Raw genomic sequence first — 26669 nt, 5'->3', positions numbered from 1 at the left:
CTGGAGACGGGTGGAAAGACACTAATAGGATTTTTTTGAAAAAATTAGCAGCAGACTACACTACTTAGAAAAAAAAAAAAAAGAACAGTATGAGGCAATGAACCACCCTCCCTGAACTGAATACAACCAGCTATGGATGGCCTATGTGGCTGCACTCAGACTAGAGAGTGGGCTGCACTCACACACACACACACACTTTTTTTTCGACCTTGCAGATCGCTGTGAAAACAGCGCTACAAGGCAAAAGCAAGGTGAATAGTAGGTGAACACAGCGGTTGCTAAATTAGCCTTTGGAAAGCACAAGGAAGCAAATCGCTATCTCTAAACTGGCCCTCAGTCAGCAAACAGCGTCCTGTCACTAACTGAATTCACAGCAGAGTGAGCGCAAAATGGCGCCAGCGACTTTTAAACTGCATCATGACATCATTTCAGCAGCCAATCACAGCCATGCCAGTAGTTTCATGCCCTCCATGCTGAACAGGATGTGCCCACACTTGGAATCATTCTCATTGGATGAATTTGTGCAGATTGAATCTGTGAACTTCCGATTCCGGTATCTGATACGCGACAAGTATCGGAATCCCGGTATCGGAATTCCGATACCGCAAGTATCGGCCGATACCCGATACTTGCGGTATCGGAATGCTCAACACTATTAAAGACCTTTAGCAGAGGGAAGAATGCACTAAATTTAAATACAACGTGCATGCGTAGACATTTAACCAGCATGCACTTGCAAGCCTGCACTAACTACTAAACGTCCCGTAATGTTGGTGCACCCGCTCAGAATGAAGGTAGTCAGCAACGCTACATTGCTTCCCTCAATGTAAGCCCACCGTTTAGGACACCACCTGCAGCAAATGTGGAGATATCGTGGCAAGGCCAAAGCAGTCAGGGAATCACCAGGTTCTTGGTAGGAAACACTGTATGTAGGCCAACATCCAGAATACCATCACCAACCCTCTCTCAATCTGCCATGTCCACCACCACCCCCGCTAGTTCCACCATATGCAGCTCTCCAGTCCAGCTCGCCCTACAAGAGACTCTCGTTAGGAAAAGGAAGTACTCATCCTCTCATCCGCGTACACAGGGTTTGAACGCCCACATTGCTAGACTAATCTCATTAGAGATGATTCCCTACCGGTTGGTTGAAAGCGAAGCTTTCGAAGCCCTGATGGCCTATGCAGTACCACACTATGACCTACCCAGTCGACACTTCTTTGTGAGAAAAGCCATCCCAGCCCTCCACCAGAATGTCAAAGACCACATTGTCCATGCACTCAGGCAATCAGTCAGCAGAAAGGTGCACCTCACAACAGATGCATGGACCAGTAGGCATGGCCAGGGACGTTACGTGTCCATCACGGCACACTGGGTTAATGTGGTGGATGCAGGGTCCACAGGGGACAGCCATAGTGGGACAGTTCTGCCTAGCCCACGGTCTAGGAAACAGTTGGCTGTAATCGTTCGCCACCCCTCCTCCTCCTCCAGCAGAAGCGAAAGCTCGTCCACAGAGCGCGGTCGCACGACCACTCCATCCGCAGCTGCCAGTGTTGCACACGAGGTGTCCCATTATGGAACAGCTAGTGGTAAGCATCAGCAGGCTGTGTTGGAAATGAAGTGTTTGGGCGACAACAGACACACCGCGGAAGTTCTGGCCGAGTTCTTACAGCAAGAAACCCAGTCATGGCTGGGCATTGTAGATCTTGAGGCAGGCAAGGTAGTCAGTGATAACGGAAGGAATTTTATGGCTGCCATAGCCCTTTCAGAACTGAAACACATACCTTGCCTGGCTCACACCTTGAACCTGGTGATTCAGTGCTTCCTGAAAAGTTATCCGGGGTTACCAGCCCTGCTCCTGAAGGTGCAAAGACTTTGCTCGCACATCCGCCGGTCGCCCGTACACTCCAGCCGTATGCAGAACCATCAGCGATTGTTGAAGCTTCCCCAGCACCACCTAATAATCAACGTTGCAACAAGGTGGAACTCCACACTGCACATGCTTCAGAGGCTGTGCGAACAGAGGCGTGCTGTAATGTATTTGTGGGAGGATACACATACACGGGCAGGCAGTTGGATGGCAGACATGGAGTTGTCAGGTGTGCAGTGGTCAAAGCTACTAGACCTCTGTCAAGTCCTTCAGTGTTTTTAGGAATGCACACGGCTGGTAAGTGCAGACGACGCCATCATAAGCATGAGCATCCCACTAATGCATCTGCTGATGCAAAGTTTGACGCACATTAAGGAGCAGGCGTCTGCAGCCGAGGAGGAGGGAAGCCTTGATGACAGTCAGCCATTGTCTGCTCAGGGAACTCTCCTGGACGAGGTGGCGGACGAAGAGGAGGAGGAGGATGATGGGGATGAATATTTATGGGAGGAGGATGCTTCTCAAGGGGCAATAGAAACTGGTGGCGTTGCAAGTTCAGGTACAGGGTTTTTGCGGGAGACAAGTGATGTTGTTTTGCCAGAAAGTGCTCCTCAACCCAGCACAAGCAGTGAATTGACACCTGGAACATTGGCCCACATGGCTGTTTATGCCTTGCGTATCTTATAAAGGGACCCCCGCATTATCAAAATGATGACCGGTGACGATTACTGGTTGGCCTCCCTCCTGGATCCACGCTATAAAGGGAAATTGCAAAATATCATTCCACATGAGAACCTTGAGCAAATATTGGCTACCAAACAAGCAACTCTTGTAGACCGTTTGGTTCAGGCATTCCCAGCACACAGCAGCAGTGATGGTTCTCACACAACCTGCAGGGGGCAACATGGCAGAGGTGTTAGAGGTGCACAAATCAGAAGTGGCATTGGACAGAGGGGTTTTATGACCAGGTTGTGGAGTGATTTTGCAATGACCGCAGACACGACAGGTACTGCTGCATCAATTCAAAGTGACAGGAGACAACATTTGTCCAGTATGGTTACGAACTATTTTTCCTCCTTTATCGATGTTCTCCCTCACACATCATTCCCCTTTGATTACTGGGCATCTAAAATAGACACCTGGCCTGAATTGGCAGAATATGCATTACAGGAGCTTGCTTGCCCAGCTGCTAGTGTGCTATCAGAAAGAGTCTTCAGTGCTGCTGGTTCAATACTGACCAAAAAAAGGACTCATCTGGCTACCCAAAATGTTGATGATCTAACCTTCATTAAAATGAACCAATCATGGATTTCTAATTATTTTGTCCCACCTTCCCCTGCTGACACGTAGCTTGCCTGAAAAATGTCTTGCTTTTGGCCTCCTCTTACTGACTGCTCCAATTCCTCCATTTGCAGCTGCTGAATGTCCACCATAGGCCATTTTTTTACCTCCACAGGGCCGTGGTCACCACCTAGCGCAAGCACCTGTGTGAGTGCCGTTTGCCTGGACAGGTGGGTGTGCCCACTCTTGGGCGACGGCACTGGCACAGGGTCCCTCATAATACAATGAAGTGTCTCTGACAGTGGTGGTGCACAACCAACGTCAGACACACCGTCGTAATTTGAGGGGCCCTGGGCCAGTGTCGCTGCCCACGAGAGAGTGTCCCCCCAAGCTCGAACAGCGCTCTACCACTTGCAAAACTTACCTCTCCCGGCTCCACCATTGTGTAGTCTGTGCTGTTAAATCCTTCAATGGCACTGCCAATAAAAATGTGTTGAGATGATTGTAAAAATATACAGGGGCCGTGGCCTCCATTTAGACCAGTTAATACTTTGCGCCAACTACCAATGTCTGCTACTCAGCAGAGGAGCCCACCCCTGTACATAGCTAGGCCACCTGTTTATTTATGAAAATTTGTTTGGCAGACATTTACCTCACTTTATGATTTTGGCCTACTAATTGTGTCATCTGTTGTGGATTCTGTTGTGGGTTCTGCTCTTGGGCTCCCTCCGGTGGTTATAAGTGGTAGAGCGGCTGTTTGTCCTTCACAACAGTCATCAGCTGCTTCCACTTTGGACGGGGCTATTTAGTCTGGCTCCTTCCTTTAGTAAGTGCCAGTTGTCCATTGTTTTCTAGGGATCCACATCTCTGCTTGGTTTCTCCTTCTGGATTGTCCAAATCATCAAAGATAAGTCCTGGCTCAGTTTTTGCAGTCCACATGCGGTGGACTTAATAGTTCTGTGAATTGCTATGTTTTTTCTTGTCCAGCTTTGTCTGTGTAAAGATTTATTCAGCCAAGTTGGAAGCTCTGGAGTCACAGAGTTACTCTCCATGCCTTTAGTTAGGTGTGGAGATTTTTGTATTCTCTGTGGTGGATTTTGTAGTATTTTTTATACTGACCGCACAGTACTCTGTCTTGTCTTTCCTTTCTAGGTAGCGTGGCCTCCTTTGCTAAATTCTGTTTTCAGTCTGCGTTTGTAATTTCCCTCTCCTCTCACAGTCATTATTTGTTGGGGGCTGCCTTTCCTTTGGGAATTTTCTCTGAGGCAAGATAGTATTCCTGTTTCTTTAGGGGTAATTAGTCCTCCGGCCGTGACGAGGTGTCTAGGGAGTGACAGGCCTTGCTTAATGTAGACACCTTCTTTCAGGCGCTTGGGTTATTTTATGATGAACCTAACTCTGTAGAGCATGCTGAGAAAACACTTTTGGCCTTGTGTCAGGGTCAAGAAGCGGCAGAGTCATATTGCCAGAAATTCAGAAAATGGTCTGTGCTTACTAAGTGGAATGAGGATGCTTTGGCGGCAATTTTCAGAAAGGGTCTTTCTGAATCTGTTAAAGATGTTATGGTGGGGTTCCCCACACCTGCAGGTCTGAGTGATTCTATGTCTCTGGCCATTCAAATTGATCGGCGCTTGCGTGCGCGCAGAGTTGTGCACACTATGGCGTTGTCTTCCGAGCGGAGTCCTGAGCCTATGCAGTGTGATAGGATTGTGTCTAGAGCGGAACGCCAAGGATTCAGATGTCAGAATGGGTTGTGCTTTTACTGCGGCGATTCTGCTCATGTTATTTCTGATTGCCCTAAGCGTGCCAAGAGAATTGCTAATTCCGTTACAATCAGTACTGTACAACCTAAATTTCTGTTATCTGTGACCCTGATCTGCTCATTATCGTCATTCTCTGTCATGGCATTTGTGGATTCAGGCGCCACTTTAAATTTAATGGACATAGAATTTGCCAGACGTTGTGGTTTTTCCTTACAGCCTTTGCGGCATCCTATCCCTTTGAGGGGGATTGATACTACACCATTGGCTAAAAATAAACCTCAGTTTTGGACACAGTTAACCATGTGCATGGCGCCAGCCCATCAGGAAGATTGTCACTTCCTGGTGTTACATAATTTGCATGATGCTGTTGTGCTGGGGTTTCCATGGTTACAGGTACATAATCCGGTGTTGGATTGGAAATCTATGTCTGTGACTAGTTGGGGTTGTCAGGGGGTTCACGATGACGTTCCTCTGATGTCAATTTCCTCCTCCCCCTCTTCTGAAATTCCTGAGTTTCTGTCAGATTTCCAGGATGTTTTCGATGAGCCCAAGTCCAGTTCCCTTCCACCGCATAGGGACTGTGATTGTGCTATTGATTTGATTCCAGGCTGTAAGTTTCCTAAGGGCCGACTTTTCAATCTGTCTGTGCCTGAACATGCCACCATGCGGAGCTATGTAAAGGAGTCTTTGGAGAAGGGGCATATTCGGCCATCTTCTTCTCCATTGGGAGCAGGTTTCTTTTTTGTTGCCAAGAAGGATGGCTCCTTGAGACCCTGTATTGATTATCGCCTCTTGAATAAGATCACGGTCAATTTCCAATACCCTTTGCCTTTGCTTTCTGATTTGTTTGCCAGAATTAAGGGGGCTAATTGGTTTACTAAGATTGACCTTCGAGGGGCATATAATCTGGTTCGTATTAAGCAGGGTGACGAATGGAAAACTGCGTTTAATACGCCCGAGGGCCATTTTGAGTATCTTGTGATGCCATTCGGACTCTCTAATGCCCCATCTGTGTTTCAGTCCTTCATGCATGATATTTTTCGGAATTATCTTGATAAATTCATGATTGTATATTTGGATGATATTTTGATTTTTTCAGATGATTGGGAGTCTCATGTGAAACAAGTTAGGATGGTATTTCAGATCCTTCGTGACAATGCCTTGTTTGTGAAGGGGTCTAAGTGCCTCTTTGGAGTACAGAAAGTTTATTTTTTGGGCTTCATTTTTTCTCCATCATCTATAGAAATGGATCCGGCTAAGGTTCAGGCCATTCATGATTGGATCCAGCCCACATCCGTGAAGAGCCTTCAGAAATTTTGGGGCTTTGCTAATTTTTATCGCCGTTTCATTGCCAACTTCTCCAGTGTGGTTAAACCCCTGACCGATTTGACGAGGAAGGGCGCTGATGTAGCTAATTGGTCCTCTAAGGCCGTTTCTGCCTTTCAGGAGCTTAAGCGCCGATTTACTTCTGCCCCTGTGTTGCGTCAGCCGGATGTTTCTCTTCCTTTTCAGGTTGAGGTTGACGCTTCTGAGATTGGGGCAGGGGCCGTTTTGTCTCAGAGGAATTCTGATGGTTCCTTGATGAAACCGTGTGCCTTCTTTTCTCGAAAGTTTTCGCCTGCGGAACGCAATTATGATGTCGGCAATTGTGAGTTGTTGGCTATGAAGTGGGCATTTGAGGAGTGGCGACATTGGCTTGAGGGGGCCAAGCACCGTATTGTGGTCTTGACTGATCATAAGAATCTGATTTACCTCGAGTCTGCCAAACAGCTGAATCCTAGACAGGCCCGATGGTCCCTGTTTTTCTCCTGTTTTGATTTTGTTGTCTCGTATCTTCCAGGTTCTAAGAATGTTAAGGCTTATGCCCTCTCTAGGAGTTTCTTGCCTGATTCCCCTGGGATTCTTGAGCCGGTTGGTATTCTTAAGGAGGGGGTGATTCTTTCTGCCATCTCCCCTGATTTGCGACGGGCTCTTCAGGAGTTTCAGTCTGATAAACCTGATCGCTGTCCAGCGGGGAAACTGTTTGTTCCTGACAGATGGACTAGTAAAGTGATTTCTGAGGTTCACTGTTCGGTGCTGGCTGGCCATCCTGGGATTTTTGGTACCAGAGATTTGGTTAGTAGGTCCTTTTGGTGACCTTCTTTGTCATGGGATGTGCGTTCTTTTGTGCAGTCCTGTGGGACTTGTGCGCGGGCCAAACCTTGCTGCTCCCGCGCCAGTGGGTTGCTTTTGCTTTGCCGGTCCCTGAGAGGCCTTGGACGCATATTTCTATGGATTTTATTTCGGATCTTCCTGTTTCCCAGAGGATGTCTGTTCAGCATGTGGTTCCTTTGCATGGCATTCCGGAGAATATTGTGTCCGATAGAGGTTCCCAGTTTGTTTCTAGGTTTTGGCGGTCCTTTTGTGCTAAGCTGGGCATTGATTTGTCTTTTTCTTCCGCATTTCATCCTCAGACAAACGGCCAAACCGAGCGAACTAACCAGACTTTGGAAACCTATTTGAGATGCTTTGTGTCTGCCGATCAGGATGATTGGGTGGCTTTCTTGCCATTGGCCGAGTTTGCCCTTAATAATCGGGCTAGTTATGCTACCTTGGTGTCACCATTCTTTTGTAATTCTGGGTTTCATCCTCGTTTTTCTTCAGGGCAGGTTGAGTCTTCTGATTGTCCTGGGGTGGACTCTGTGGTTGACAGGTTGCAGCAGATTTGGGCTCATATTGTGGACAATTTGGTGTTGTCTCAGGAGGAGGCTCAGCGTTTTGCCAACCGTCGTCGGCGTGTGGGTTCCCGGCTTTGGGTTGGGGATTTGGTCTGGTTGTCTTCTCGTCATGTTCCTATGAAGGTTTCTTCCCCGAAGTTCAAGCCTCGGTTCATTGGTCCTTATAGGATTTCTGAGATTATCAATCCAGTGTCTTTTCGTTTGGCCCTTCCAGCCTCTTTTTCCATCCATAATGTTTTTCATAGATCTTTGTTGCGGAAATATGTGGTGCCCGTGGTTCCCTCTGTTGATCCTCCTGCCCCGGTGTTGATTGATGGGGAGTTGGAGTATGTTGTGGAGAAGATCTTGGATTCTCGTTTTTCTAGACGGAGGCTTCAGTATCTTGTCAAGTGGAAGGGTTATGGCCAGGAGGATAATTCTTGGGTTGTTGCCTCCGATGTTCATGCTGACGATTTGGTTTGTGCCTTCCATTTGGCTTGTCCGGATCGGCCAGGGGGCTCTGGTGAGGGTTCGGTGACCCCTCCTCAAGGGGGGGGTACTGTTGTGAATTCTGTTGTGGGTTCTGCTCTTGGGCTCCCTCCGGTGGTTATAAGTGGTAGAGCTGCTGTTTGTCCTTCACAACAGTCATCAGCTGCTTCCACTTTGGACGGGGCTATTTAGTCTGGCTCCTTCCTTTAGTAAGTGCCAGTTGTCCATTGTTTTCTAGGGATCCACATCTCTGCTTGGTTTCTCCTTCTGGATTGTCCAAATCATCAAAGATAAGTCCTGGCTCAGTTTTTGCAGTCCACATGCGGTGGACTTAATAGTTCTGTGAATTGCTATGTTTTTTCTTGTCCAGCTTTGTCTGTGTAAAGATTTATTCAGCCAAGTTGGAAGCTCTGGAGTCACAGAGTTACTCTCCATGCCTTTAGTTAGGTGTGGAGATTTTTGTATTCTCTGTGGTGGATTTTGTAGTATTTTTTATACTGACCGCACAGTACTCTGTCCTGTCTTTCCTTTCTAGGTAGCGTGGCCTCCTTTGCTAAATTCTGTTTTCAGTCTGCGTTTGTAATTTCCCTCTCCTCTCACAGTCATTATTTGTTGGGGGCTGCCTTTCTTTTGGGAATTTTCTCTGAGGCAAGATAGTATTCCTGTTTCTTTCTTTAGGGGTAATTAGTCCTCCGGCCGTCCATGCTGCTCCTAGGCCACCAGTTCATAACAGTCATCCACTCCTTACAGTTGTCCTACACTGAACAAAACCTATGCCGCCAGTTTACTCCTGTTACCAGTTTTGAACTGCATTGAGCCTACTTTTTTATTTTAGGCCTACAAAGTCTGTCTGTGTCACTCCTTTCAATCGTCCTCCGCTGAACAAACCAATGCCACCTGTGTACCCCTATAACTTATTTTACACTGCATAGAGCCTACTTTTTTATTTTAGACCTACAAAGTCTGTCTGCGTCACTCCGAGTCCTTACAATCGTCCTCCGCTGAACAAACCAATGCCGCCTGTGTACCCCTGTAACCAATTTTGCACTGCATTGAGCCAACTGTTTTATTTTAGGCCTACTACCTGTGTCTGTCTGCGCCACTCAGTACAGTTGTCCTCCACTGAACAATGCTGAGCTTAGATTTTCAGGCTTTCAGCCTATAGGAAATTTTAAACTGCATTTGGCCTATTTGTTTGGTTGGGCCTACTAACGGTGTCTGCTGCTCCTTGCTTTTCTCCTCCACTGAACAAAGCTGAGCTTCAATTTTCAGGCTTTCAGCCTATATCAGATATTAAACTGCATTTGGCCGTCACGGAGGTACTGGGTAGACTACAGCTGATTACCCGGGCCCCTGCAATATCCCTCAGACTAGGGAAACCCTGTCTGTCCCTCTCCCAGAGTTTACACTGAAGGTGTGCATGTCTGGGCCGCCAGGCCTGACCCTGACTCCTGTTTCAGTACTAAGCTGAAACCTCCACCCGCCACCCAGTGATAAAACCTCACACCAACCCCTACAGAAAGCACAGAAAGGGAAAACTAAAAATGCACCACGCCGCAGACACACAGGAAAACACTATAATGTGCACAGGGCAAAACAAGTATAAATATAGGAAGGAGAAATATGACGAAGGATAATACACCGCCAGATACGATATTTCCTCTCCTAGACCACCACTCCAGACCGAGATCACCAGGCACAAGACACAAGCTATAATCGGCAACGCCCAAAGTTCAGCAGAACTATTTAAAGGCAGTGGGCGAGACCCAGCCTCCAATCCGAGTACCAGCTAGATTAACCCTGGACAACCTAGAAGAAATCTAGCCAGCGCCACTGAGCGCATAGTGGACGAATACGGAATTACCGCTGTCTGTCGGACGCCCTAGTGTGAATAGCATCCGACATGACAGTACCCCGCCTTCTACGAGGGACCAAAGGGCCCTCACGACTTATAGGACCCAGCTTGTCCGGATGGCGGCGGTGAAACATACTGACCAGCCGGTCTGCATGAATGTCCGAGGCTGGTACCCAAGACCTCTGCTCTGGCCCATAATGTAATGTGCGGCGCACTACTCGAGAGTCAACCACCTTGGAGACTTCAAATTCCAAATTGCCATCCACCAAAACTGGAGATGGCGTCGGCATCGTGTCCACGGAACCCACCACCTTTTTTAACAACGATCTGTGGAACACGTTGTGTATCTTATAAACCGTAGGAAGCTCCAATCGGTAGGCTACTGGGTTAATGATGGCGGCGACCCTAAATGGACCAATAAACCCAGGACCTAATTTCAGGGATGGTATTTTGAGTTTGATGTTTTTTGTGGACAACCACACCCAGTCACCCACACTCAGGTCCGGACCAGGCACTCGTCTACTGTCAGCCACACGTTTGTACCTAGCACCAACACTCTCCTCCAGACAGATGACAGTTGTGCTCCTAGCTGGTCCTCCTCCGGGATGCCAGCAGAGCCCCCCTGACGCAGAGTAGAAAATTTAGGATGATGCCCGTAAACACAAAAGAACGGGGACTCCCCAGACGATTCCTGGCGGTGATTATTTATCGCAAACTCCGCCAAAGGAAGGAACTTCGACCACTCCTCCTGATTGTCAGAAACAAAGCAGCGTAAATATTGCTCTAAATTCTGGTTCATACGCTCGGTCTGACCATTTGACTGAGGATGAAACACCGAAGAATGTGATAACTTGATCCCAAGCCGTGAGCAAAATGCTTTCCAAAATTTTGCCACAAACTGAGTACCTCTATCAGACACGATGTCAGACGGAACCCCGTGAAGTCTGACCACCTCCTGTACAAATACCTGAGCCAGAGTCTTAGCGTTAGGCAACGAAGGTAAGGACACAAAGTGAGACATTTTTGAGAATCGATCAACAACCACCAAGATGACCGTGTTCCCAGCTGAAGAGGGCAAATCTGTAATAAAATCCATGGAGATCTCCGTCCATGGCCTACTGGGTACCCCTAGCGGATGTAAAGTGCCAGCAGGACGGGAGCGAGGACGGGGTGTCTTATGCCTAGCACACGTGCTACATGCTCACACGTACGAGACCACATCCTGTCGGATTTTGGGCCACCAAAACAAATCCAAGGTACCTCTAACCCCTGGATGGCCAGCCGGGACAGCATCATGATGCTCACCCAACACCTTTAGGCAAAGATGGAGTGGTACAAACGATTTGTTAATGGGAAGCTCTGGTGGTACTTCGTCCTGAGCCTAGGCAATCTCAGCCTCAACCTCTGTCGTGAGAGCCGAGACCACTACACCTTTTTAGAGGTTGCTTACCGGATCTTCCCGAGACTCTCCCCCCGGAAAACACCTGGATAAAGCATCCGCTTTAGTGTTCTTGGACCCCGGTCGGTAAGTAACAAAAAAGTTAAACCGCGTGAAAAACAATGCCTAGCGAGCCTGCCCGGGGGACAGACGCTTGGCTGACTCCAGATAAAGCAGGTTTTTATGCTCGGTGATAACTGTAACCTGGTGGACCGACCCCTCCAAGAAGTGTCGCTATTCCTCAAAAGCCAACTTGATAGCCAACAATTCCCTGTTGCCGATATCGTAGTTACGTTCGGCGGGCGACAGCTTCTTGGAAAAGTAGGTGCATGGACGCAACTCGCCCAAAGATGAGCCTTGTGACAGCACCGCCCCCACTCCAACCTCATTTTCAAGGAACTTAGCTCAGTTATTTCTTTGCCCTGTACGTATAAATTTTAGAGACTTTCTAGTGATTAGAACGGTGCCAAGTGACAGGCACAAAGTTAATATGGTGCCCATTTTAAAAAAAATATTCTTTGCTTATACAGAGCTATCTTATTAAGCAGGACTTTACAGATATTATCAACACTGTCCCCAATGGGGCTCGCAATCTAAATTCCCTATCAATATTTCTTTAGTTCTTTCACAGTTAATACACCAGTAAGCTTCAAATCAGTTATGAGAAATAATCTTGAGGGGTTTGTAAGCCAACCTAATTAATATTTATGAAGAGGTGAGTGTAATCTTGGACAGAGGGGTAGATGTGGATATGGTAAATTAGGACTTTAGAAACATATTTGACATTGTCCCACATAGATACCTAATGGGTAAATTAAAGCCAATATGATTAGAAAGTAAGGTTTGCAATTGGAGTGAAAACTGGTTCAAAGACCACATCCAGAAAGTTTTGCTGAATGACTGCTAATCTGAATGGCCTTCAGTTATAAGTTATACAGTGGGGAAAAAAGTATTTAGTCAGCCACCAATTGGGCAAGATCTCCAACTTAAAAAGATGAGAGTGGCCTGTAATTGACATCATAAGTAGACCACAGCTATGAGAGTCAAAATGAGAAAACAAATCCAGAAAATCACCTTGTCTGATTTGGCAAGATATATATATATATATATATATATATATATATATATATATATATATATATATATATATATATATATATATATATATATAAATATATATATATATCCTTTGTTTGGCAATGACAGAGGTCAAACTTCTTCTGTAAGTCTTCTCAAGGTTAGCACACACTGTTGGTAATATTTTGGTCCATTCTTCCATGCAGATCTCTAGAGCAGCCTGTCGGTGGGCAACACAGACTTTCAACTCCCTCCAAAGGTTTTTTATAGGGCTGAGATCTGGAGACTGGCTAGGCCACTCCAGTAACTTCATATGCTTCTTATGAAGCCACTCCTTCATTGCCCTGGCGGTGTGCTTGGGATCATTATCATGCTGAAAGACTAGTGTTGAACGATACCGTCCGATACTTGAAAGTATCGGTATCGGAAAGTATCGGCCGATACCGGCAAAGTATCGGATCTAATCCGATACCGATACCCGATACCAATACAAGTCAATGGGACTCAAGTATCGGACGGTATCCCTGATGGTTCCCAGGGTCTGAAGGAGAGGAAACTCTCCTTCAGGCCCTGGGATCCATATTAATGTGTAAAATAAAGAATTAAAAAATATTGATATACTCACCTCTCCGACGCAGCCTGCACCTTATCGAGGGAACCGGCAGCCTTCTTTGCTTAAAATGCGCGCGTTTACTGCCTTCCGTGACGTCATGGCTTCTGTTTGGTCGCGTGCCGCCCATGTGACCGCGACGCGACCAATCACAACAAGCCGTGACGTAATTTTCAGGTCCTGAATGCCTAATTCTAGAATTAGGCATTCAGGACCTGAAAATTACGTCACGGCTTGTTGTGATTGGTCGCGTCGCGGTCACATGGGCGGCACGCGACCAATCAGAAGCCGTGACGTAATTTTCAGGTCCTGAATGCCTAGAATTAGGCATTTAGGACCTGAAAATTACGTCACGGCTTGTTGTGATTGGTCGCGTCACGGTCACATGGGCGGCACGCGACCAATGCAGGCTGCGTCGGAGAGGTGAGTATATCCCTATTTTTTATTTTAATTCTTTCTTTTACACATTGATATTAATCCCGATACCGATTCCCGATATCACAAAACTATTGGATCTCAGTATCGGAATTCCGATACCCGCAAGTATCGGCCGATACCCGATACTTGCGGTATTGGAATGCTCAACACTATGAAAGACCCATCCACGTTTCATCTTCAATGCCCTTGCTGATGGAAGGAGGTTTGCACTCAAAATCTCACGATAAATGGCCCCATTCATTCTTTCATGTACATGGATCAGTCATCCTGGTCCCTTTGCAGAGAAACAGCCCCAATGCATGATGTTGTCACCCTCATGTTTCACAGTAGGTATGGTGTTCTTTGTATGCAACTCAGCATTCTGTCTCCTCCAAACACGACGAGTTTTGTTTCTACAAAAACAGTTATACTTTGGTTTCATCAGACCATATGACATCCTCCCAATGCTCTTCTGGATAATTCAAATGCTCTCTAACAAACTTCAGACAGGCCCGGACATGTACTGGCTTAAGTAGGGGGACATGTCTGGCACTGCAGGATCTGAGTCCCTGGCGGCGTAGTGTGTTACTGATGGCAGCCTTTGTTACAGTGGCCCCAGCTCTATGCAGGTCATTCACTAGGTCCCCCTGTGTGGTTCTGGGATGTTTTCTCACCATCCTTCTGATTATTTTGACCCCATGGGATGAGATCTTGCGTGGAGTCCCAGATCGAGGGATATTATCAGTGGTGTTGTATGTCTTCCATTTTGTTATTATTGCTTCCACAGTTGATTTCATCATATCAAGCTGCTTGCCTATTGCAGATTCAATCTTCTCAGCCTGGTGCAGGGCTACAATTTTGTTTCTGGTGTCCTTTGACAGCTCTTTGGTCTTCACCATAGTGGAGTTTGGAGTGTGACTGTTTGAGGTTGTGGATAGGTGTCTTTTATACTGATAGCACGTTCAACAGGTGCCATTACTACATGTCATGAGTAGAGGACATAGGAGTCTCATCAAGAAGAAGTTACAGGTCTGATAGAGCCAGAATTCTTGCATGTTTTTAGGTGACCAAATACTTATTTTCCAACATAATTTGCAAAATAAATCTTGCTAAATCAGACAAGGTAATTTTCTGGATTTGTTTTCTCATCTTTACTCAATAGTTGTGGTCTACCTATGATGTCAATTACAGGCCTCTCTCATCTTTTTAAGTGGTAGAACTTGCACAATTCGTGGCTGACTAAATACTTTTTTTTCTCACTGCATGTCCATGATTCAGCCATGAGTCTGCTGTTATTTAACTTATTTATTAATGATGTGTAAAACAGGATTAATAGAGGTTTTTTTTTTAATTTTGCACCATGGTGTAGTGTATGGAAAATGTTCATAAATTGCAGACTGACTTAGATAAAATGAGTGTTTTGGTATTCACTTGGCAGATGAGGTTCAATGTCGATAAATGTAGGGTTATGTTTATCACTGAGAGCGGGGTATTCAGATCGCTGGGCAACATTGGATTCTGGGGGTCATATGGATGGTGGCCGTTCCCATTGCCTGTGCTCTGGGGACAGTGAAACAGGGATTAAAAAGAAAAAGGAAAGCAAAAATTAGAAAAAAAAGAGTTTGTGATGCAGGTTGGAGTGTTTGGCTGTAATATGGCCAGCACTGCAAATGATCCCTGGGGGGTAGGTGATGATGGCTGTGCAGGTGTTTAACTCCCCTCCAACTAGGGCTGGCCCCCAGGGATGGTGATAAAAGTAGATGGTGCAGAGTAATAAGTCAGGAAACAAGGAAAGTCACTTTACCATTTACTGAAGTTCAAATACAGTTTCAGAGGATGGAATACAACTCTCACCAGGCATCCAGTCTCCTCTGCACGATGGGAATTATCTCTCTCTGCAGTGATTCAGTATAAACACCCTGCTGCTCTAATACTTTCTGGGACACAGGTTTCCTGGAGTCTGAAACTTCCAGTACAGCCAAGTACTCACGGCGTTTTCTCCCCCAGCAACGTGCAGAGAGAATCCTATGTGAAGAACGTGTTTGTTCTTGCACAATCTCTCACTGATTCTCTGTTGCTACAGAGCTCCTGGGAAAAACACTTCACTGCTGGTTATGAAAACCACACAGCATCTCAGCTTACCACCCAACTCTAGAAGTCTGTATGGACTAGGAGCTGATACCCTGATCCTCCTCAGCACGGTCCCTGGATGAAGCACATGTCTCTCCTCCCTGAACATTCTCCATTTTCTTTTTCTACTATCCCTTCACAGACTAACTACGCCCCTCCACTCCCAGTTAGGGTATCTGTGCAAAGCTCTAAGCTTCAGGCAGAGTAAGGGAGCAGGGTAAGGTAAATTGTGTTTGCAGTTGTCCCCAGCAGAGAAAGCATAACTCCCATCATTTGCAATACACATATAAAAAAGTACATATGTGACTATTTTGTGGTGACGCAGACACAGGGTGCCACATTCCCCCCCAGATAGCACGTCCTTGGGTTACACCACCGAATGCTGGCATATAATAAAATTCTGTAACATTTAACCTGAGTATAAGTAAACAGTCACATTGACTGAGTTGTGGATTACAGCCCCAAACCACTTCTGATTGGTTGTCTCGTCCCTGAGCGCAGCTGCAGGGCACACAGACCGTACAACAGGATACACGCCATACACCCTGCTGTTCAAGCAAAAGGGACGAGAGATTACCGAGCTGGAGTTGGACCCAGAGGAGGACTACTGATGGACGGGGATGTCAACCTGGGTCCATGAACATCAGCATCATTTGCAGACTCTACATCGATTGGTGTAGACTAAGTTTCAAGAACTTGAGGACCATGAGGCAACGCCTCTGTGAGGGACAGCTCTCAAGGCTGGAGACTGGGTGCTGGTCTGAGAGAAGCGAACTGTTTGTGGCTGTTTCATGGTTTTAAAATTAATATAAATAAATGTAGTTTTTATCTATGTTATCATAAAATTCATAAGGGTTGTTTCTTGATTTTTCGAAGACAAGCGACAACAAGGCAAGTTAGAGCTTCGATGGGAAAAACTCTCTATTTTGTGAAACACCGAATCGGATCCAATGGTCCCATCTATGAAGTTCAGGCTGAAGGGGAAGAAGGGGCCCCTACCCGAGTAGTTCTCCAGAGTATGCTGTGTCCTTGCCTGTCACGAGATCCCAAGAAGGAAGAGAGAGTGTCGAGTGTCCCCGAAATGCCCAATACAGTGACTTTCGAATGTGATGAAGAAAAATCATCTGCCTCATCCTCTGACCTGGAGAGTCTGCTACCCATCAGCCCAGGGGAAGAGTCAGGACCTGAGACTCCTAAAATGGCTGCTCCATTTGACTATGATGCATCCCCGTCCTCGACTACCCAGCCTGACTCGACCACTCAACCTGACCTATTCCGCACAGAATGAACGACAGCTGGAAAACCTCCCAATCGTTATGAACAAAACCAATTTATTTGGCAGTGGATTACACAAGATATGGAGGAAGATAACGCCTACTGAAAGAACTCTCGTCCGTGGAATGGTGAGCTAAAGGTGAGGGGGTGTGTAAGGAGGAAGACCGGGCCGCGGGTGCCTGTGCTGAGCTGGATCCGGAGCTGTCGAGGCTGCATCCCAGGTTGTTCAGGGGAAAGAATAGTTAACTGGACAGACCTGGTGATCCAGAAGCAGGGGGTGTAGCAAAGGAGAAGCGTGCAAGGTGGCAGTCAGTTTTGGCACGAATAGCAGCGCGCAGCAAGGTGAGAGGCATGCTCTGTCCCCTGAGCACCTGCACTGCGTCGGGCTGTATTTGCTGGCTCCCATCACCACAAGAGGGACTGTAAGAGAGAGGAGTGCGTGGAGGAGAGACATATGTTTGCAGCCCTCCATGCCAGTTGCTGTACGCCAGCCCACGTTTGCCTCTGGCCGTACAGGTTTATGGACTAGGAGCTCAGCAGAAGGTACCGGAGAATGACCGAGCCGCCAGAACATGGCCCCTAATTTAAAGGGCACCATTTGTGGACATATTCCCAGCCGCTGCCAGCACTGCAACCCCTGCGGGATCATCTGCAGAGGAGGAACATGAAGGACATGTTAAGTTTGATAATTGGACTGCTGTTATTCTGCATTTGTTCCTCATTTAATTTCCCTGTGAGGAGTTTACTGCTCTATTAGATTAAACTGTTAAATTTATTAACTCTTGCTTTGCCTCCTGTCTGTCACTGCATCCCACAACCTGCTTACACATGCATGAGGCATCAGAGTATGGCCCAGAATTTACAGCTTGGAATTGAAGTTTCAATGAGGACCTGGTGGCTAAAGGAGCAGTGTAAGCCTTCTTAGCTGGGAGACCTGAAACCTCATGCAACACTTCCAATTTCAAAATTTTTTACTCCAGCCACACTCCGATGGCACAAACATCAGTTTCATACAGTAATATTGGTAGAAAAATGTAAGGGAAGTACCACAGGTAGTTGGCAGAAAGTAAGTGCAGGCCTGTCTGTCTGTAAGCCCTACTTTCACAGGCAACCCACCAGATGGAGACCAACTCAGCTACATACTCAGGTCAACTGAATTTCCTGCTCGTGCGCTTTTGCCCCGATTTCCAGAAAAGACATGTGCGGATTCACCCGCAAGCTCTTCTGCAAGGCCTGTTTAAGCAGCGCATCCCTGAGGCCTGCCACTACTGTAGTTGGTCTCTCAAAATTACATCAGAAGGTACGATGTCCACACCATCCTGCTTAGCGATCGCGGTGTTGATCTCCTGCAGTGCGTTCATATATTGGGTCACACACTCCCCCTCCCTTTGGACACGGCTCAACAAGCATATCTGCAATACTCCAATATCCATGGGGTCCCCATGTATCTCTTGCAAGATCTGCAACACCTTGGTGAAAGTGCTCTGCTCATACAGGGGCCGGAACATGACAGAGCACGTAGCTTTCCCTGTTCAGGGCCATCGCAGCAATCTCTGTCTGCATGGCGGGGGTCATGGGGTGCATTCTTAGCATGCCTTTAACCCACTCGGACCAGTCTCATAGCAGTGAATTGGGCTCTGCAAACTTTTGGAGATTGATGAGCATAGCCCCCAGTGGCAAGCTAGCCCTTGGGACACCTATGGCCACTTGGTCTGCCATCTCTGCACCCGTGGACTACATCTTGCTGACTAAGCCAAGTGTAAGCAGGTTGCGGGATGCAGTGACGGACTATAGGCAGAGCAAGAGTTAACAAATTTAACAGTTTAATCTAACAGGATAGTGAACTCCTCGTAGGGAGATGAATGGTTAAAAAGGAAATGAAATGAGCAACAAATGCAGAATAACAGCAGTCAAATTATCAAACTAATCATATCCTTTATGTTCCTCCACCGCAGAGATGATCCCACATAAGTTGCAGTGTCGGCGGCCAGGAAGATGTCAACAAATGGGGTCCTTCAAGAGTCCATCTTCAAGGGTCCATCTTCTGGCAGCAGCAGTCAGTCGGTATGTCTGCTGAGCCCCTTGTCCATAAACCTGTGCAGCCAAATCAAACAAGGCTGCAGCACTTATAGAATCAAACGTGGGCTGGTGTACAGCAACTGGCAGGGAGGGCTGCAAGCATATGTCTGGTTCTCGGCTTTCCCTTCTCCATCCTAGCGTGGTACTCATGGTTACTGAGTGCACAGCACCCCTCTCCCTTATGGTCCCGCTTGTGGTGATGGGAGCCAGCAAATACAGCCCGATGCAGAGCCGGTACTCAGGGGACAGAGTACGCTTCTCACCCTGCTGTGCGCTGCTTGTTCGTGCCAAAACTGAGTGCTTCCACACGCGCTTCTCCTTTGCCACACCACCTGCTTCCAAATCACCGGGGCTATCCGGTTCACTATTCTTTTCCCCGGACAACCTGGAACGCAGCCTTGACAGTTCCGGACTCAGCTTGGTCTTCCTCCTTACACATGGCCCATGGCTGCCTAGAACAATTTTTTTTCCAGCATAAATAATACACTTACCCGATATATGATCATCCTTCTGTTCGATGGGGTGATTATTGACATATTTACATCTATGAACTCACATCTGGGCTGCTGGCATTTAGAAATGTACTACTGAATACTATGCATATCACAAGTGACACAAACATTATATATTATACATACATCAGTATTAAATAAAAAAAACAATACAGGCAACAAATGTAAATGCAAATTGATCTAAGACTTATTTTTAATTAATAAAAAGAACATCATAATATAAAATTAGGAGAAACATGAAGGAAACCACTAAAGGGTTGTATAGGATAAATAGTGCAAATGTAGAATGTAGAACATATCCCTTTAAAGACCTTTCCCTTTTACACGGACGTCCCAGGGCCACGGACCGGGTCTGCCACAGTGACATCCCACTGTGAACCGAAGGACCCGGTACCGAGTACCCCACGGCCCAATGGGGGCGCTCCACATGTGTTCAGCATATATGTGCATATGTATGTGTTCTTTGTATACATATGTGTGATATATTTCTGATTTATTTTGCTATCGCTTTGACCATCTTATGTGCTTGTAAGATTTTGTATACTGTTTAGTATCTGATAAGAGCGGGTTTGATAATTAATTATGTTATTGAGCATTAGGATGGTTATTTGTCAGCTTTACCAGTCTTCCACCATCTTGCTTATGCATGCACATAATGTTATCAGGTAGTTAGTAATGATTTGCAATGTAATGTAAACTTCTACATTTGCACTATTTATCCTATACAACCCTTTAGTGGTTTCCTTCATGTTTCTCCTAATTTTATATTATGATGTTCTTTTTATTAATTAAAAATAAGTCTTAGATCAATTTGCATTTACATTTGTTGCCTGTATTGTTTTTTTTATTTAATACTGATGTATGTATAATATATAATGTTTGTGTCACTTGTGATATGCATAGTATTCAGTAGTACATTTCTAAATGCCAGCAGCCCAGATGTGAGTTCATAGATGTAAATATGTCAATAATCACCCCATCGAACAGAAGGATGATCATATATCGGGTAAGTGTATTATTTATGCTGGAAAAAAAATTGTTCTAGGCAGCACATTGATTGTTGGAAGCAGGATACATGTTGCTGAAAGCATGATACTATATGGGGACAGAATGATTTATTAGTGATTGATCTACACCCATCATTCTCGCTTAATAGTCAGAAATCAGCTTGTATAAATGTACCCTAAATGTTTCCATATAATGATGTAATATGTTAGATAAAGTGGGGCCCCAAATTCTAACACCGACCATGCTGGCAATACAGTAGTTTATATCACAGTAGCTGACCATAAGTTCACTATAATGTATATATTACAATCTATTTTGTCATCATTTCTTTGTTGATAAAATCCAAGTAATACTTTCTATTTTTGTGAATACTATACCTGTTCTTTCTTTCTGTTGAATATCAGGTCATTTTCATTTAATATTTCACCTTAGTCTAGGTTATTTTAAGCATTAACAGTACAGTGATAAGATTTGTTTCTATTGATGATTAGTGGAACATTAATTTTAAGTTTTATTAAATATTAATTTTACTATTATATAAAAGCTTTTACACTTTTGAAAAGTGAAAGTTTTGTCAACCTTGTCTTTTTGATACTAGCAGTTTCTAAACCCAAATCCTTAATTCCAAGTCCAACACTAAGTGCCACTGACATATTTTCTAAATTGGTCAAATCGTATTTGCTCTACAAACAATATATTATTGGTAGGGTAATATGAATGACCCAGAGTTATGTGCTTTGTAATGGTGAAAGGTTAGTAGGATTTAAATGGAAACTCTCAAACCAATCCCTCTAAGGGAAAATATCTCAATACATACACCATCCAATGGAATATTTAATCACTCCAGAGGTAAATGCAGATACAATATTGTAGTATCCAAAAACACTATGAAGCTACTAAATAATAACACAGCCAGCTCTGTAATGTAAGCATCAAGCATATAAACGGCCTATAAGTGTTTAAGGGCCCAAGGTAATTACCTATTTGCATGTGTCATGATCCATAGGCTGTAGCAGAACCATTGCAATAGCCCCATGATTTTGATTGTAGCATTACGTAGTCTTGATGTTTTTAAAGTATATGTTTTTCTTTGTCTTTTTGAACAGGTCTCAAGACATTTGATCTGCATAGAGCCGGAATGGATACTTTGATGGTAGCAGTAGATCAAAAAAGAAATATTAATTTACAGTGGAAAAAGCACAGTCATCCAATTGTTGCAAGTCGCATTTACATGGTCAAAGATGATGCTTATGTCCATGAGCAGATAGATCGACTAGCTGGAGGTTCCAATTATGTGATTGTCATTTGTTTGGGTCAGCACTTCAGGCCTTTCCCGGTCCAACTTTTTATTAGAAGAGTTATTCTGGTGCAAAAATCTTTGATTCGTCTCTTTTTGAGGAGTCCCGATACCAAAGTCATCATCAAAACTGAAAATACAAGAAATGATGATCTTAATTCAGAGAGATTCAGTGACTTCCATGGGTATATCCACAACCTGATTTTGAAAGATGTCTTCAGAAATCTTCCTGTTGCTGTGGTTGATGCTTGGGACATGACTGTTGCTCACAATACACATGATGTTCATCCTCCAGAACATATAGTCAAGAGCCAGATAGATTTGCTCCTTACATACATTTGTTAATTTTACTAGTAAAAAATCCAATTATTTTCTATTCTACTTCACATCTTGAATTTGGAATCCTATAATTGAGGCCACTAGGTTGTTGTGAAGCATACTAATAGATAAGATAATAAAAAACTGAGAAGAAATGAAAATATAACCAATGGTGTACTTATTATATAGGAAGGGGTCATGGTTACATTTAAAGGTGGAGGCCTAGCTCAGGTTCACATTCTAGTTTTACCTCATAGTTAGTTGATAGTTTCTCATTGATAAGTTTGATAATTCCTCAAAAGTTCTGACTAGAAAGAAAAGATGAGGAAGACTTAAAGAGGTTCTCAACTACCCTAACTCAGTAACTGTATTTGCCAAAAAATGCCTAAGGATAATGTCCCAAAGATCCTCATATACTTTTTCTGCCAATTTTCATATTGGTTTATACCTTTTTAGCTTCACTTCCTGTCACCTGTAACCAGCTCTGATACTCACAGCCATCACTTCTTCATCAGGATCCTCTGCTCTCACCTAACTACATGTCCCATTATCGCTTGTGCTGGGCTACAAGCCAGCAGTGACTACAGCCCCTGTGAATCTACCTTAACCCCTCTTACTCCTCCCTCAGCTTCACACATACAACCTCAGCATAATGTCCTAGCCTACATTGCATAGCAGTAGAGATGAGCGGATCGATCAACAGAGAATCAAATTTGACTCGAATATCCTAAAAAACCAGAGTTCCACGTGAATTCGAACAATCTGCAATTTGATTTGCGAGGAGGGGCAAAAAAAATTGCCCAATGACATTCTATACAGGCTACACTCAGAGAGAGGGCTAATAGCATCAAGCATAACAATACATTATTCCCCAATCCGATCACGTGGTATAGCACAGCCAATCAGAGTGCTTTTCACAGATAGTATAAAACATAGGGGTCGACCAAGGAATGACATTTTATACTTGCAATGTATAGGGGTAGGAGCTCACAGAGTACACAGCATAAGGCCAAATTCACACGTCAGCATCTGGTCAGTTTTTTGTCACGTGTTGGTATGCCAAAACAAGGAGTCGAACTTACAGAGAAAAACTATAGCTGAAAATGAAAACCTGTTCTGTGTTTTAGAGACACTCCTGGTTTAGTTTTACAAATACTGATGAAATACTGATCAAAAATACTAAAATGTTATTAAAACCTGAGGAACAGAAAAATGCCTAAATCAATCATGTTATAATACCTCAGGGTTGATGTACTAGATTGAAAATGTGAGTGATAGTCTCATTCTGTGAATAGAATTCCAAGATTTAAGTGATATACAGTGAACTGTTATAGGGTCTCACCATCACCACTGTGACTCTGAATTACTATATCTGTGATATATAACAGCAACGGTGCCTTAAACTCTGAGTGATAAAGCCCATTTTTTAGCTTAATGACCAAGTGCTAGTTTTAAAATCTGACCAGTCATTTTATGTGGCAATAACTCTGGAATGTTTCTATGTATTATTAATAGTTGTTTTTTCATGATACATTATATTTTGTTAGTGGTAAATTTAGGTTGAAAAGCTTTTAGTTTTGGGGGAAAATTACTAAAATTTTATGAAGTATAGGTGGCACTAGAGTTCTAGTTCTCTTCCTCTCTGAAGAGAAAATTTGCATAATGAAAATTTTATGAGAACTTAATTGCAAATGAGTATATCATTAAAAGCAGATTGTCATACTACACAAAATGGTTAAAGGGAACCTGTCACCCCATTTTTTCGATATTAGATAAAAATATCATTCAATAGGGCCTGAGCTCTGCTTTACATTAGTACCTTTTATATCCCCCGATTCCCCACCATTGCAGAGAAAATACCTTAGAAATCTCACCGTTTTCGTCTGTCAATCACCCCGGTCCGGTCCGATCCGATGGGTGGGGCCTAATCGCCGATTCTCCCCACCTCCGGCTTTTCACTACGAATCTTCTTCCCGGCGTTGTATTTTGAGCCTGCGCATTCAAGTGTCATCTCGCGCCTGCGCAGTATGCTTTGACCAACTGTGGGCAAAGCATGCAACACATTATTGCGCATGCACCGGCTTTTGACGCTAAACTCTGTGCCCCGGAAGTCTGTATATGCAAATTGTGTTGTCCTAGACACAGTAAAACTTTTCCCATCAAGGACATAACGCCGTAACCCACTGCTAGCGTAAGTTTTGTGACAATTTCTATCTATCTATCTATTTTTCTATCTTTCTATCTCTTTTCATTTATCTATCTCTCTATTTCTTTACATCTGTCTATCTCATTATATCTGTTATTCCTTCTAACTTTCTGATTCCTTCCTTCTATCTATTTATCTAACTCATCTATCTAAGAGTAGAGTACATCCAACATACACCCTACAACATACACCCTACAACATACACCATGCACCATACAACATACACCATGCACCATACAACATACACCATGCAACATGCACCATGCACCATACAACATACACCATGCAACATACACCATGCACCATACAACATACACCATGCGACATACACCATGTGACATACACCATGCGACATACACCATGCGACTTACACCATGCGACATATGACATGCGACATATGACATGCAACATACCACATGCGACATATGACATGTGACATGCGACATGCGACATGCAACATACCACATGCAACATACCACATGTGACAGGCGACATACGACATGCTGCATGCAACATACCACATGCGACACGCTACATGGGACACGCTACATGCAGCATGAGACACACTACATGCGACATGCCACATGCGACATGCTGCATACCACATGTGTCATGTGGCATTCAACCTACAACTTGCGACAGGCAACATATGACATGTGACATACAACATGTGACATACGACATGAGACATACTACATGCAACATGCGACATGCAACATATGACATGTGCCATGCAACATACCACATGTGACAAGTGACAAGCAACATACCTTTTTGGTAGAGCATTGAACAGCAAGGTGGATTGTTGCTGAGGGGGGAAAAAAAACAAAAAAACAAATCTTTAAATCTTCAGCTTAGCGAGTGTGAACAAGCTGAGTGTGACCTGAGCCTAAGTGTGGACGGCGGTAAGTGTGACTTGTGATTCAGTGACTTTGGAATCAGGGAGTTTCCAAAGGAGGAATTGCTGTCTGTTTTTTATTAATACTTTGTATCTATTTTTTATTTAACATTTCTGTGTGGTGCAATCCCCAATGTGCTCCACTATTGTTAATGCCATCCAGTGCACATCTTGCCACATGTATGCAATCCTTGATCAGCCGGTCGAGGGTGCATACTGCTGTGCGAGATGTGAGCACATTGAGCATTTGGAAGCCCAGATTCTGGATCTAAATATGCAGCTGGCAACACTGAGATACATAGACAATATGGAGAGGAGTCTTCTGCTCACTGAGCAGACGCTCAATGGGATAGATGAGGGGGGGATAGTAGGATGGAGCTGCAGGACAGTGAAGTAGCTACCTGGGTGACATTCAGAAAGCAGGGTAGAGGGAAGAGTGCCAGGGAGGCTAGTCCTGATCTGGCACAACCCAATAAGTTTGCTAAGTTGGCAGATGAGGGGGGTGCCAGTACAGGGGTAGCACTGCTGCAGCCAGGCATGTCCTCTGAACGCCGGAGTGACTGCTGCAGTAAGGAGGGAAATAGGAGAGCAGTACAGGCCAGACAGGTGCTGGTAGTGGGGGACTCAATTATTAGGGTAACAGATAGGGCAATCTGTCACAAAGACAGGGATCATCGGACGGTGTGCTGCCTGCCTGGCGCTCGAGTCCAACACATCGCTGATCGGGTGGACAGATTACTGGGAGGGGCTGGTGAGGACCCAGTGGTCATGGTGCACATTGGCACAAATGACAAAGTTATAGGTAGATGGAAGGTCCTTAAAGATGATTTCAGGGAATTAGGCTGCAAGCTGAAAGCAAGGACCTCCAACGTGGTATTTTCCGAAATACTGCCTGTACCACGTGCCACGCCAGAGAGGCAACGGGAGATTAGGGAGGTTAATAAGTGGCTCAAGAAGTGGTGTAGGAAGGAGGGGTTTGGGTTCCTGCAGAACTGGGCCAACTTCTCAGTGGGCTACAGGCTTTACGCTAGGGACGGGCTGCACCTCAATGGGGAAGGTGCAGCTGTGCTGGGGGAGAAAATGGCTAGAAGGTTGGAGGAGTGTTTAAACTAGGGATTGGCGGGGAGGGTATTCAATTTATAGGAGGGGAAGATAGGGCAGATAGAGACCTGGGCACAAATAAGGAAGTTGGGGGGTGGCGGTGGCATGGGGGGTGGGGTTAATAATTTAAGAAAGAATAGAGGTACAGAGAGGAACATCAAGTGCATGTATACTAATGCCAGAAGCCTCGCCAACAAAATGGACGAATTAGAATTAATGTTGTTGGAGCATAATTATGACATGGTGGGGATATCTGAAACATGGCTGGATGAGAGCCATGACTGGGCTGTTAACTTGCAGGGCTATAGCCTTTTCAGAAATGACCATACAGATAAGCGAGGGGGAGGGGTGT

The 26669-nt window shown here is 45.0% G+C and overlaps 1 protein-coding gene across 1 annotated transcript in view; it reads left to right on the top strand.

The window, feature by feature from the left end:
• LOC143765633 (NXPE family member 4-like) overlaps positions 1-23799 on the top strand; it is a 298399-nt gene extending 274600 nt beyond the window's left edge. The window contains exon 5 of the mRNA XM_077252481.1: positions 21604-23799. Coding sequence (XP_077108596.1) covers positions 21604-22139 — 536 coding nt within the window. The 3' untranslated portion in view covers positions 22140-23799. The remainder of the gene's footprint in view (positions 1-21603) is intronic.
• Positions 23800-26669: the final 2870 nt, after the last annotated feature.

Source organism: Ranitomeya variabilis, chromosome 4 (assembly GCF_051348905.1).
Source record: "Ranitomeya variabilis isolate aRanVar5 chromosome 4, aRanVar5.hap1, whole genome shotgun sequence".
In the NCBI taxonomy this organism is placed as follows: domain Eukaryota; kingdom Metazoa; phylum Chordata; class Amphibia; order Anura; family Dendrobatidae; genus Ranitomeya; species Ranitomeya variabilis.
Note: the sequence above shows the minus strand (reverse complement) of the source record. Positions and strands in the feature narration are given on the sequence as shown.